General features: G+C 36.4%; 1 protein-coding gene across 1 annotated transcript; it reads right to left on the minus strand.

Annotated features, from left to right (window-relative positions):
* Nucleotides 1-1,744: 1,744 nt before the first annotated feature.
* Nucleotides 1,745-6,741, minus strand: LOC134282852 (uncharacterized). The gene is made up of 6 exons (XM_062765241.1): nt 6,309-6,741; nt 3,597-3,836; nt 3,093-3,322; nt 2,655-2,803; nt 2,423-2,539; nt 1,745-2,165 (listed from the first exon to the last, which is right to left on the minus strand). The coding sequence occupies exons 1-6, from the start codon at nt 6,613-6,615 to the stop codon at nt 1,907-1,909; spliced, it is 1,302 nt and encodes a 433-aa protein (XP_062621225.1). The 5' UTR covers nt 6,616-6,741; the 3' UTR covers nt 1,745-1,906.
* Nucleotides 6,742-14,707: the final 7,966 nt, after the last annotated feature.

Genomic DNA, 14,707 nt, shown 5'->3' on the forward strand with positions numbered 1-14,707 from the left:
CAACAGAGAGACTGACACACCTGTTTCATATTTGAATATTTTACTAAGGAAAAAAAAGGAGTTTGTAACCTAACCTCAAAATTTTGTATTATAAACATGATTTATACTTCAATTCTTCTAGTATCTTAAACCTCCCATATTTTTGAAGCAATATACCCTATAAACTGCATCTTTATGCAGTTTATGATTAAACTTCTAAAACAAAACGAGCTACTGGCAAAGAAGACGATGAAACAAGGGTATGAACAGCAAAAACAGAATAACGTAAAGTCGAATACTATCTGACGTTTCACATACTGTTAGTCTTTTACGTAGTCCGTGACAAAGAGCACACGACGGGTATGACTGGTGGACAGGAGATGCTTACTCCTCCATGGCACTTGATCCCACTATGAAGTTTTAGATGTTTTTGTTTGCCCTGCTTTGTTGTTGCAATGGACTTTTAAGCTTAAATATTCCATATCGTGTTTATTGTTTTCAATAATATATGGGAAGATGAAATAATGAATAAATACCTAGTACCTCCTTTCAAACGTCGGTCCTTCGTCATTTTATTAAATGGATTAAAACTGTATGGTTAGGTTGGATGAAAGCTTTATATCTTGTAAGATTGTAAGGTTTCATTTCCAGGGGAATTTCAGTAAGTTTGTTTGCATTCCTGTTATGGTGTACTGCCTGAAAAGATTTTATGGGTCACCAGTATCAATTTCTTGCCGAAAGATCGTTACAAGGCAAGAAAACAAGATGGCATGGGTTTGAGAATCTGAGAGTGGTTAGACACCCATGGAAACTATTAAGAGGGATATGGAGGAAAGGGATCGATCGAAGATTCCATCTTGTTGGCAGAAGGCTGGAGTGCTTTGTAACCAAGGAGGAGAACTCTGAGGGGATAAATCAGTTTTGGACAATCTAATTGCTAAATGTAGAAGGGAAAATCTTCTCAGTCCTGCTGAGAAGGATCACATCTTACATGTGCAAGAATCAGCATGTGGATACATCAGTACACAAAGGACGAGTACATGGATGTTTGAACATACTTGCATCATAACAAAACTATTGCATGAAGCAAATGTCAGAAAGAGAGATCTCACGGTGGTTAAGTTAGATTTAGCAAACGCATAAGGAACGATCCCACATACGCTCACAGTGGAGGTCCTTGGGCACTACCATATACCAGAACACTTTTGGATGATCATAAAAAGTTACTTCAGTGGGATACAGCTACGCTTCACAACAGCCAGCTATACAACATCTTGGCAGAAACTGCCGAAGGGTATTGTGGCAGGTTGTACCATCTCAGTGATCATGTTTGTAAAGGGCATGAGTATGATCATCAAAGCCGGAACGAGCAAAATCAGAGGTCCCAAGACATCAACATCTGGAATCTCCCTCTATTTGTAATGGGTTCATTGATGATCTTACAATAACAACAGATACCCACATCCAAGCAAGATGGATACTAAAGGCTCTAGGAGAAACAGCATCATGGCCAAAAATGACCTTTTATCCTAGGAAGTCAAGATCTTGATAATATAGAAAGGGAAAGTTAGACAAACGAAACACTTGGAGATAAGGCCAACATTCAAAAAGAGAACAAGTCTCGTGATCTTGTGTACATGCAGGTACCACTCATGTCCCTTTTGTTAATAACAGCTACATGTATTTATTTTATACGTGTATTTAACATTTATTTGCATAAACAAGCATGCAGAAAACATACATTCATAATGTACATATAGTTATAGTAGTTATATGTATTTCAATATTTGCATGAAAATTGTTTCAATATATGCTTTACATAACTATTATAAAATTCCATAGCTTTTAAAATCTTGATGAATATAAAAATGAAAATATAAATAGTAGTATATGAACCTTAAAATGATATTAATACCAATTATAAAAGTCATTTATAACCAAAAACAGTTTGCTCAGTAGGTGCAAAAGAATATATAGAGACATCGTTAAGATTATAGTTTGGCACAAAAAGGTCAATAAAATCGTCGCCATCGACGTCTGCGAAGGCGATCTGTCCCACAGTTCCGCTTCCGGCGTCATGGAATGTGTTTTTAGTATACGTCCAGTCCAGGGCATTGTTACTGTTGGGTTCTAGGAAATAAGCTCGTCCGTCATCGTCACCAGATACAAGAATCATTGGTCGTGAACTGTAAAGAAAAGTATGATCAATTTATTCTAAAATATCAAATAGTATTTTTGGCGTATATTGTCGTCCTGAAATATTTTCTTTAACTTTAAGGCCGGTTCAGTAACATTCCATGTTTGATTTTTCGTAATTTCAATGTCTATAGTAATAAGAAAAAGTGTACAATAATAGTGTCTTCCTGTAATATCGAAATAAGTTTTTTTTAATTATGAGACATTATGCTTCCCCGTTTACATAACTAATCATTTTGTAACAAACCTTTTGTCAGAAGCACGAGGTCGAATACAGAATGCTGATCCAGGAGCACCTTTTCCTTGGCCTTTTGTTCTTGGAACAAAATTTGTTGCTATCGTGTGTCTTGGGAAATTGTCCGTTCTAAACATTTTTTAAAAAAGTAAATAGAAGAAAGTGTCATATATTTAGTAAAATTTATATAAAATTAAAACTAATTCCTTTCAAATTGACTGCCTTCCACTGTAGTTAAGCTTACCGGAAGTCCTTTGGAGTTTCATAAACCAACACACTTCCATTCATTCCATTGGAAACCACGAGGAGGTCTTTACGGCCATCACCATTGAGGTCATTGACCTCGATGTCAAATAAGGCACCGGCTGCTGCGTCCACTGTTCTGGAATGAACCTAATAAAGAAATATATAAATAAAACTTTAACCTCAATTTTTGTATAATTTGTAATCCAAAATTGAGCAAAAAGTAACTTTTCTGGTTCACTCTTCACAAAGACTATAACTAAAAAAATATCTTTTTATCATTTTGCAACGCAGATTGCTCTACCCAAAGGCCAATCGCATCATCTCGGGTCTTTCCGTCAGAGGATTTTTCCGCTGGTCGGAAAGGCCCGAGAAGTTGAGATGCCCAAAGGCGGGATCTATACATATACGTTAACAGATAAGAGAGAGAGACAGAAACCTTTGACAAATCATTCCATCTATTCATACTGTCTGTTGTCCAATGAATGGTAAGTTTCTTTGCAAAGAACTCAGACGTAATAATGACGTCATATTCCCCATCTGTCGTATTCAGCTTTATATTTCGAAAGTAAACATCGGGTCCATGTGTGATTACATGCTGTCTCCATGGAGATGTGTACTGATGACTGTCGGGGTTTTCTAGCCAGAGTAGTTCTGTATCTTTTGATGCTACAGTAGAATTACTTTGCAATCTTTGAAACAAGATATATCAAAATTGTTCAAAGTGTTCCTTATTTAACCAAAACAAAATTACTTAATATTGGGTGTACTGTTGAGATTGCAGTTGTACCGGAAAAAACAAAACTCGGTAGATGTAAACGAATAAACATGAATCTTTATTCTAAGAGTGTAAATTTTATTATTATTGCAAAAAGTTCTAATCGCTTATGTAAATATTTATGGATTTAAACTTGTAATCATTTTAGTATAATTCGAAACGTACAGAAAATTGAGAAAACTGGCTCTCTGGCCCTACACGTGACAATGTCTAAATCGCCATCACCATCCATGTCCTTCCATAGCACGCGGTGGTAGAACCATTTTCCCTCCGTGTGGTCCGTCAATTTGTACGGTCCCTTGGGGGTAGATCCGGATATATCGACAATATATATGTGGCCGTCGTCCTTAAACGGGACTAGAAAACCGTCAGGAATGACCACCATACGCTTCCCAAAGACGCTTTCTAAAGTAATCAAATTAAAGAATTTATATAAACAAGAGGCCCATGGGCCTTACAGGTCACCTGAGTATCATGTAACAACTTTCCAGCGATTGTATTTGGTTCGTGTTTTAATCCAAAAGCCATCAAATTCACAAATTTTGAAGGAGGCACCATTGCTTATCAAACGGCAGATTTCACAGCATTAATTCATTTTTAGTCAAAGTACCCCCCTGGTACCCCTTACCCAGCGGCCCTGAAATTACCTATTTTGAAAGAGGCCCCTTTCTTCATTATAAGGCCAGCATTTTTTTTTTTTATGTTTAGGTTTAGTTATGAACATGAGAATAAAAAAGTCCCGAAGGAGAAGGAAATAAAAAAAAATTTTGAAATAAATCAATTATTAACTTTTATACATTCTTTTTTATGCTATTCTAATAGGCTCCTTACCACTGGACACATAATGCTTACAAATAGGAAAGTAGAACATTCAATTGCTTATTTCATCATCTGCCAGTTTGGGCAGTTATATAAATTTTGTGATGTTGGTCAAATATATTTTAAAAAATCAATTCTTTAAAAGTCTTTCAATATATCTTCATTTTTTAAATATTTGTTAGGTGAATGTGTAGACATTGTTCTAAAATTTACTTGATGCCTAAAATTATAATTCCTATCATAAAACAGACAGGGAGTATTGGGGAGTAGGGTGAACATTTTTTCAATTAAGTGTAAAATAATTTTTCTGGCTGATACAAATGATACTACATGCCTGTATACATTTGTATATTCTTGCCTTTTAATAGTTGATTTTTTTTTTCTCCAGGTTATTGTTTATTTCTTCCTCAAATGGACCTAACTTCTCTCATAGTTTTATTCATTACATCTGATGCATAAGCAACCCTTTTCTGAAGAATGATGCTTAGACTATTATAACAGAGACCTAAACAATGTCGCTGGCAATATGCAATAGCTACCACGGGCAGTTTAAAACCTGGGGGAGGAAAATAATTTACAGACAGATACTTTTGAAACGAATACATAATTATCTCACCAGCATGTCATTGTGCAACAAAGTCGTCAGCATTTTATTTGTCCTTTGAACGGGTGAAACGTTTTGAATGGCACTCGTATCGATGAATTTTACACTAAACCAAGCTATCTTCTCAGATCTAGCTTTATTTACCCGCCATTTCATCTTAAAACCGGAAGTGCGAGTTCGTAAATTTGAAATCTCGATCCCGACTCAAATTTGACATCGGAAAGAAAAAAATTGTTTTGTTTTTTCTGAAAATTCAAAACCTTTAGCGGAGGGTTTGTAAAACTGAAAATAAAATAAATCCTGGCCTTAAATATGTAATTAGATCATTAGTATATTAACCAGGAGCAAAGGATTATTAAGATGTTCAAAGAATTCATGCATTTCACTATATAATCAATAGAGCCCCGCCCTAAAACAAGAACCCCTGACCCTGGGGCCATAAAATTCACAATTTTGGTAGAAGCACTCTTGTTCATCATAACTATGTACTTAGTTAGTTTATTTAATACCCAAGAGCAGAGAAGAAGATTTTCAAAGAATTCATGTATTTTCACTATATAATCAATAGAGCCCCGCCCTAACACCAGAACCCCTGACCCTGGGGCCATAAAATTCACAATTTTGGTAGAGGCACTCTTGCTCATCATAACTATGTACTTAGTTGGTTTATTTAATACCCAGGAGTAGAGAAGAAGATTTTCAAAGAAATAATGCATTTTCACTACCTACTTATTTAGCCCCGCCCTAGCACTAGAACCCCTGCCCCCAGGGCCATGAATTTCACAATTTTGGTAGAGGACTCATTGCTGATTACAATCATGCAAACAGTTTGACTGCTTGATGTCCAGGAGTAAAGAAGAAGATTTTTAAAGATTGCATTAATTTTAGTGGTTTTGGCCCCACCCCTCAGGCCCCAGGGGGGCAGGGACCATGAAATTCACAATTTTTGTTCCCCTTCTCCCATAGATGCTTTATGCCAAATTTGGTTGAAATTGGTTCAGTGGTTGCAGAGAAGAAGCTGAAAATGTTCAAATGTTAACGCACGACGGACGACGCACGACGACGGACGAAAACAGATAGCAATAGGTCACCTGAGTTTACTCAGGTGACCTAAAAATGGAATAGTTGCATGCATAGTGTAGACTTTTTGTATTACAAAAAATGCGTGATAATTAAACTTGAATACTCCTTTAACATTAATAATTTCTCTGAACAGTTGTTCATAAATAATTTAACTGTACTGAATCATTACATTTAACTTAGAGCATATGAAATTGCTTCTATATATCCTCATGATAAGTAATAAAAGTCCATATCTCGCGTTTTTCGTTTTCATCTAAAACAATAAAATTATTGTATCATGTTTCTGAAATCTTCCAGATGTAGCAACTTTTACTGCATTACAGTTATGAATGAATAATCTATTTTGCTAAGGAGTCTTAAAACAGTCAAACCTGGTACTCCGGCCACCTCATTGGGCCACGACATTCGATCGGCAAGAACTTCTTTCTGAACACTCCCGAGATTTTTGATCTGCTGTCCTATTCCACGGTAAAGACTGACGGTCCCTGAAACAAATGGGTTTCCAGAAAACGTTGACAGAAGCAAGTCATATTTTTCACTTGGAGATCGAGCATTTGGATTTTCGTATACATTAGCAAATGCCGCCGAATTTAGAGGAATTTTTCCAAGTTCGCGTACACCATCACAAGAGGACAGAAGAATCATAAACGCAACAATGGAATTCCAAGACATTTTCATCAAAACAAATGTCAAGTATATATACTGAATAAGAAAAAGCGTGTATCTTTCGATAGAGTGGTCAGTTCTGTTTAAAAGTTCGACCTTTCATACACATGGATAAATAAATAAAACCTGCGTTGGTTCCAACGTGAGAGTTTCACTTACTAGATAAGAAACGACCTTCATTGTGTAAGGCTAACTTGGTGCTTTAGATACACAACAACTCACGTGTTGAATGAGCTTTTTTTTTTTTTACACAGCTATTATAATTAATGAATCGGCATGAATTGATCCATTTAAGGTAGTACAAAACACTCATTTCTTAAAGAGTACTGGAGAAAAAAAAAGAATATTACTATATTGACAACAATGAATGATCCCTGTAGAAAAACATAAAGTTGTGGCATCTTTTCGTCATATTTTATGAAAAAAAAATCAGAGAATCCTATATATTGTTCACTTGGGAGCTTACATTTTAAAATGCGTTTACGTTATCTAAATGCCATAATCAAGCACATAACAGTCTGTTATTAAATTAATATAGCGTAACTTTTGTTCAACAAATAGTGGAGGACTGATATTTGGACACATATATGACGAGTTTCCATTCTTTATGTACTTTAAAGGTCTAGATCATATTAAGAGGTCAAACATTGTGACGTCATTTACTGAATCTTATAGGGTTATTTTGCCATTGATTTTTTTTAAACGCCAAAATATCTGAAACCACTGGTTCAATTTTCTTTATTTTTACACATTTTATTCTGGGACCCATTTAAATAATTCTGTGATTTTTTTTTTTTGAAATTGAATTATACATTTTCTCGTAAGACAACTTAAAATGTAGGATATTTACATGTAAAATTTCAATTCCGCCGATATGTAGTTATAGTTTCACGTAATATCTAACTAAGTCAATATAACTAACAGAGTTTAAGTAACAACAAGGTTATCTCTATAAAGAGTATTACACAAAATTGCAATAGATCAATTGATAATTTTCAAATAAGGCTTATACATGCATGTTATACTAAAGTCGAATTTCTGATTTCACAATCTTCTTACGGGGGTCAGATAGGCCATATATCAAACTGTTTGGGCAAAAATGCGCGGTTGAATATATTTCACATTACATATAAATAGAGATTTGTATCTTATCAGTTAAACTTTCAGAAAAATTGAATTTGAGGAAAAATTTGGCCTATCTATTGTGGTCTACCTTAATATTTATATCATAATCAAACTTTTAACATATACTTACAGAAATCGATTCAAAGAATATGTTAGAAAGGGGGTAGAGCTAAGAAAATTTGATGAACTGGATTTGAAAAATTTTAATTTATCTTTAACGAAAATTTCTTGGGAACCTAGAATTTGCATAACGGGCGAAACTCTACTCACTAGACAGTGATTCCTATATGGATAAATTTTATTTTGTAATATGGCGTCCTCATGCCGCTTATTGCTGGTACAGACAGTCACTACATGTAGGTGCGATGAAGATTTAAAAAAAAAACTGAGTATCATGTAACAACAATTGCATTGCTTCGTTTTTTAAACCAAAGGCCATGAAATTCACAATTCGAAAGAGGTGCCATTGCTTTAATATTGTAACTATACACTTCGCTTTATTACTTTGGTTACTTAATTAATACCCAGAGGTAGATCACATTAACAAAGAGAAAATGCGTTTTCAGTTTTATAATCAGTTGTGCACCCCATCCAACAGGAACCACTGACCTTGGGGGCACATATTTTAAAATTCTGGAAAGAGCTCGGTTCACTTTATGCTTAGAATGGCCCTGTTGATATACTAATTGATTGATTAACACTTGATATTCCATTTAAAGCATTAAAATAAAATAGAGACATGGTGCTTTCATTTCCTAATAATTTTTTTCTCCTAAAAGTCCAGGTCTTGGAGAACTGGCTACATGAAATTGCAATGATCTTGAATTTTTAGGTAGTACTTTCAGTGAAGAAAAATAATATGAGCGCACTCTCTGATCTAAAAAATAACACATGTCATTTAATCCTCAGAAACAGTTCTATCATTTACTAGTTGCAAATTTTAGATCAGAGGTTGTGCTCTATATCAAATATCGAAAGATAGCTTTAAAATTGGCCGTTTTTGTGGACTTCTTCGGAATATGAGGAAAATGACGCATTTCATGACGTCATAATGCTTTGACTAACCAGAAATTACGTCATTTCTTATAAATACGCAATCACCAAAGGTCTATGCGATATTCAATGCATTGCTAACTAAAACAAAGCAGTTTTAGGACCAAAAAAGGGAAAAGTGAACTTTGTTCTTCTATCATACATGTTATTTTCATCATAAATGGTTGGTAAATACCAAAAGAGCAGATTTCAAAACATTTATTTATTTTCAGACTACATAACCACTAATTTTAGTGGATTTAGCCCCACTGCGTAGGGGGGGGGGGGTCACGATTTTGTTCCCTTCACCCATAGATGCTTTATGCCAAAATTGGTTGAATGGTTGCAGAGAAGAAGCTGAAAATGTTCAAATGTTAACGCACGACGACAATTACTCAGGTGACCTAAAAAAGGGATTGAGGTATAATATAAAAAAGAAGTCCATGGGCCACTATGCTCACCTTCAATTCTGTGGCCCTGCTTTCTTCACTACCTTTTCATATTTGTTGAGATCATAGCCAATCCCTTGGGGTTAGGACTTGAATTAGATATGACTTTTATTAGAATATATACTACCTCAGGATGCTTCCACATAAGACGAAGGACGAACAAATTTTGATCAGAATAGACCACTTCAGCTGTAAGCTCGGGTGAACTAAAAGTTAAACATTGTATAGAACCATGGACCTTCAGAGATCCTAAATTTATTGACTTCAATGATCGACGCGTCTATTTTAGTAGTCTGGTTCTCTGTCCCTGGTATGCTTTATATACTTCCCGACATTAGGCAAGGATGAGGCAAGGGACCAGGCTACAATACAAGCAACTCCAATACAAGTGTAGTATCGTTCAACCACATACTCGCGTGCTTCCGTAATTCTTACGCGCAGTCGTCAATTTACGGGGACAACCGAGTGTCTGGTTGGACGAGAGCAATATTTCCATGAAAAAGACCTCTCACCAATTGTCATTAAGGAGGCTGGGGTGTGGCAGCCATTTTCAGACTATTTTTATCTCCTTTAAAAGGAGAGCTCCATATGAAGATATAGAAAATGCTCAAATTTTAAAATTAAAATGTATGAATTTTTTCTTTGTGAAATGAAAGTAGACAGCTTAAATTACCGTATTTATAAAAATAAGTTAAATCTGGTGGTTAATTTGTGATTAATTTGTTGACCCTCCAGCCTCCTTAATTACTCATTCATGATCTGAATATCACTTGTTATGCAGATTAGAATATATATGATAGTTTTGAATTGTATATTGGTTTACTGCATATTAATAGGAACTTTGTGTGGGTAGAAACAAACACAACCAAGTTTTACAGAGGATCCAAAGAGCATAATTGGCACTTACTTCGAACTCCGTTCCCCATCTCCTCGGCTTTGATGCGATAAATTGAGAAGATGCACTTCCGATACTGCTATTCTATTTTTTTGGTCCTATCCTGCTATTTTGATTCTTGACGGAACATAAAAAAATTTAAAAAAAAAGTCCAGAGGATTTGATACATCATGCCTAAACATCGGCCGCTAGTCACAGTCAATCCAATGGTTGTGGTTATCGCGACGGGCTATAAAATGTCAGTAGTTGGATCATTTCTTTGCTGATGGAAAGAGCAATGATGCGGCGATCATGAGAACTATCGTGTTAGAAACCAACGCTGATGACATCTATGCTTGGTTGAAGGAAGGTGATATATGAATTCTCGACGGTGGGGTCAAGAGACAAAGGGTGACGTTACATATATAAATAGACGCGTGTGTGTCGGTTAGAGCATCCTCTGTAGAATCGCAAAGCATGGATGCTTCTACGTCGCGGGTTCGAATACCACCGTAGGACGTGGATATTGGTCCTTCGATTGAGACCATATAATCTGAGGTCTCTGGAAACTTTTTCATATGGAAACGCCACCACTTGCCGGAAAAGAGCTGCAAATTTTGTCCTATACTCGACACGCACGGCCATCGAGCAGGGAGTGATCTTTATTGTGCCAGCACTTACGGCGACAAGGGACCTCGGTTTATACGTTCTCATCCGAAGGACCGGTCTCCACGTCCCACGGTGGGACGAACCCCTTCCTCTGGAGTAGACACTCTTCCCACTGCGCCACGCGGGCGACGATCCATCTTTGAAGAAGTTTGTAGAGACTCATTTATAAAAAATGGAATTTGCTCTGAAAAAATTTGCAGTTGAAACAACTTGCCAGAAATTGATTTTCATCGACAAACCAGGGTCTGTAAAGAGAAGAGAGGAAGAGGGCATCGTTATGAGGATAGATTATGAAGACTGTTACCCTTTAGAAGATGTTTATTATGGAAAAAGGGACTTAAAGGGTACACCAACAGCGTGGCGCATTGGTTAGAGCGTCGGCTCCAGAGTCGTGAAGTAAAGAGATGATCCTTAATGATGAGACCGTATAAATCGAGGTCCAATGTCGCAGTAGGTGCTGGCACGAAAAAGATTCCTCACTGCTCAATGACATTTAGTGCCGAGAATTGATAAAAATTTGTGGCTCTCCGGCAAGTTAGTGGTGGCGTCTCCATATGAGTGAAAAATTCTCGAGAGGGGCGTTAAACAACATGCAATCAATCAGTCTATCTACACCACCCTATTGATTATGATGAATCTCAATGCAATACTATGATCTATATAACCTCAATGTAACGAGTCTTTTTCCATTATGATACTCAGAATGATTAGATCCTGATTCAATATTGGGTAAATCCATTCAACGAAAGACACTAACATTGAAGCCATATAAATAAGAAAAAAATTCAAGAGAGATTTCGATATGATATCCCACAGTCAAGAGAGATTAAAAAGGAAAATCCAACTATATGCTATTAATAGGGGGACAAGATACATCAGGAAATCATCAAGCTCAGATTTTAATTATTTAATAATTTGATAATTGATCTTGTTTTTAAAATACCTACGCCACTCAAACATCTAATATCGATTTCTAGGAACATCACGAAATCAGCAAAAGTGGTGCATGGCTAAGTTAACCAATTCAAGCTCTGGATTCAACTAAAATAATTTAGGATCTTGCACCTTAATCTTTTAAATTTTTTCAATCAAATTAAGATGGATTGTATAGTTTTAAAAATATCTCTTACACTGGAAGAGAACACAACTTACAATATTGGAGATAATTTTAGAAACAGATTTTTAGCCAAACAAATTCAAGATCTATAACATACTATTCTATGGTTGAGTCTCACTTTCCACTCGGCGAGCAGAGTTTTGAAGCTGATTACGGAGATAGAAGAAAATAAAGACAAGCATGTCAGATATGGTTGTGTAGATAAATTATCGTAGAAGACACAGGTATAAACAGCTTACCCGCGTGCATTTCCTCTGAAAGTGTAAATGAGCGCGATTCTAAGGGAGGGGGTACTCGGTGTAAATTGGAGTTAGATACATTGTGTAATTATTATACTATGGGTCAAAATTTATTACAGAGACAAGTGCATGTGCTCAGGGTGTATGGAATATAACCTGGGGTAAATCCCCGTACACCCTTGATTGAACCTGGATAACTAATAAACTGCCTGGGTCAATAAAATTCTTGTTCTGATGGACCTCATGGCAACATTGTAATAGATTGTTCTCTTAACTAAAGTTAAGTTAGATAATGAATGGTCCTTAAATGGTACCCCATGTCTGTCTTTGCCTGCATGCGGAGTGACAGCCAGAAATGGAACAAAAGGGGATAAGGTTGGAAGATTTGTATTTCGTCTCTCAGTGTCTAGTTGTGCAATAACGACGTAGGGTCTTCGATAATGTCTATGAAAGCTTTACATAAGCATGCAATAAAAAAAACTAATAAATTTTTTCTGAAGAAAAAATATCCCTCCAAAAGCAAGTTGTTCTAAAAATTAATCTAACTTTAAATTAATCTCTATCAGCATCTCTAGCACATCCAAAACAGGCCCTGAAGCAGGATACCAGGCTTCAGTGTTACGCTTCGGCTGAAATGGTATTTATAAACAAAAATACAATAAAGCTTATATTATTAATTAATTCATTAATTTTGTCTGTCTTTTGCCTGCATGTAGAGTGGTAGTCAGAAATGGAACAAAAGAGGGTAGGGTGGGAAGATTTGTGTTTCGTCTCTCAGTGTCTAGTTGTGCAATAACGACTTTGGGTCTTAGATATTGTCTATGAAAGCTTTACATAAGCATGCAATAAAAAAATACTAAAACGTTTTGAAGAAAAATATCCCTCCAAAACCAAGTTGTTCTTCTAAAAATTACTGTTACTTTAAATTAATCTCTAGCACATCCAAAACAGGCACGGAAGGAGGATACCAGGCATCTAATGATGTTACGCTGCAGCTGAAATGGGATTAAAAAAATACAATAAAGCTTATATTATTAATCTATTCATTAATTATGTCTGTCTTTCGTCTGCATGTGGAGTGACAGCAAGAAATGGAACAAAAGAGGATATTTAGGGTGGGAAAATTTGTTATTCGTCTCTCAGTGTCTAGTTATGCAATAACGACGTTGGTTTCTTAGATAATGTGCATGAAAGCTTCACATATGCAGTTAAAAAAACTACTAAAATTTTTCTTAAGGAAAAATATCCCTCCAAAACCAAGCTGTTTTTCTAAACATTACTGTAACTTTAAATTAATTTCTGTCTCTAGTGCGTCCAACACAGGCCCTGGAACAGGATACCAGGCTTCTGAGATGTTACGCTTTGGCTGAAATGGGATTTTTAAAAAAAATAAAGTGAAGTTATATTATTAATTTATTATTAATTATATAAATTTTATAAACAATAATTATAATTGGTTCACGTTTTCTCAGCTTAAAACTTGCTCGGCAACCTCCCTTTGATACCAATACAGCTGCAGAAAATGCACTTTGTATAGCAGTAAGAGGACTCCAAGCCTAAAATCATATCCTGTATATAGCTTAAGCTTAATTAAAGGGATATTGTTTTACAAAGAAAGTCCACAATACACACTAGAATAATGAGTATCAATAGTTTTAGTGGGTTTATTTAAAATAATAGCATTACTTCCATCTCAAAATTCCTGTTCGCGCACTTCCTGGCTTTCTCTCTGGCGTCCTTCAAGATCTGGCAAGCTCCAGTAGTGAATATTGAGGAAGGAGCACCAACAAAGAACCGACCTGTATCCGAGGCAAAATGGTCCCTGTCGGTCCTAGGGCAAGGTACATTGTCCAGGCGTCTTAGGTATATGTAATAATCTGACCTGAGCAGGCTCACAAGCGGAAGAAGCAGGTTTTGATTAGGGAGGCAACGCGGTTGGAACAGCCGCCTCTAAGGGAGATGAGGCAACAGTCACAGAAGAATATGTTGGAAAACATGTAGTGGTAGCCACAGTGGTACACGTAGGGGGGCCGGCACAGAAGAAACAGGAACAAAAGGCGCAGGTGGTGGAAAGAGGGGCGCAGACAGAACATGTGAGCTAGTTGAAAAGGTGACCTGGGCCCCTCCAGGGGTAGACTTGGACTGGCCCTTCCTCATAACTTTCCTGGGCGGTCAAATATTTGTGACTCTTGTATTGCATACCCGAGCAGATCATGATATCTGGTTATGATGTCACAGGGTTAAAAAAAATCTTCGCTGGGAGATCGAAGTGGAAATAAGGGGTCTCTATCCAGTATCAGATCTGGATCTGTGAGGAGAAGATGATGAAGTCCTAGGCACTTGATCTTTGCTCTGTGCATTCTCTCCAGATAGTTCTTCATAAGGTAGGAACAACTGCACGGTACAACGTACCGGCAGTGCGGACAAGACTCTGTATGACCATGTTTATCTTTTCTGTGCAAATTGCTGCCAGAAATCAAACTTTCTTAGACATCCATCGATCCGGCATATGAATGGTCTGGCCGAGTGATATCTTGAAGACACTGGAAAGATTGAAGTTTTTGTCTTTGATACAAAATTATTAAAAGGTTAAAAAAAA

The sequence above is a fragment of the Saccostrea cucullata genome, unplaced genomic scaffold (assembly GCF_032062105.1).
Source record: "Saccostrea cucullata isolate Sc308-1 unplaced genomic scaffold, CSIRO_AGI_Scuc_v1 ctg406, whole genome shotgun sequence".
NCBI classification, from domain to species: domain Eukaryota; kingdom Metazoa; phylum Mollusca; class Bivalvia; order Ostreida; family Ostreidae; genus Saccostrea; species Saccostrea cuccullata.

What these genes read in the sequence shown, in the direction of transcription:
- LOC134282852 (XM_062765241.1), bottom strand. Translation starts at nt 6,615, where the DNA reads ATGAAAATGTCTTGGAATTCCATTGTTGCGTTTATGATTCTTCTGTCC. An exon ending in GCCAGTTTTCTCAATTTTCT is followed by an intron (nt 3,323 to 3,596) that starts GTACGTTTCGAA and finishes ATTCTACTGTAG; the next exon opens with CATCAAAAGATACAGAACTA. An exon ending in CCTCGTGCTTCTGACAAAAG is followed by an intron (nt 2,166 to 2,422) that starts GTTTGTTACAAA and finishes TTTTCTTTACAG; the next exon opens with TTCACGACCAATGATTCTTG.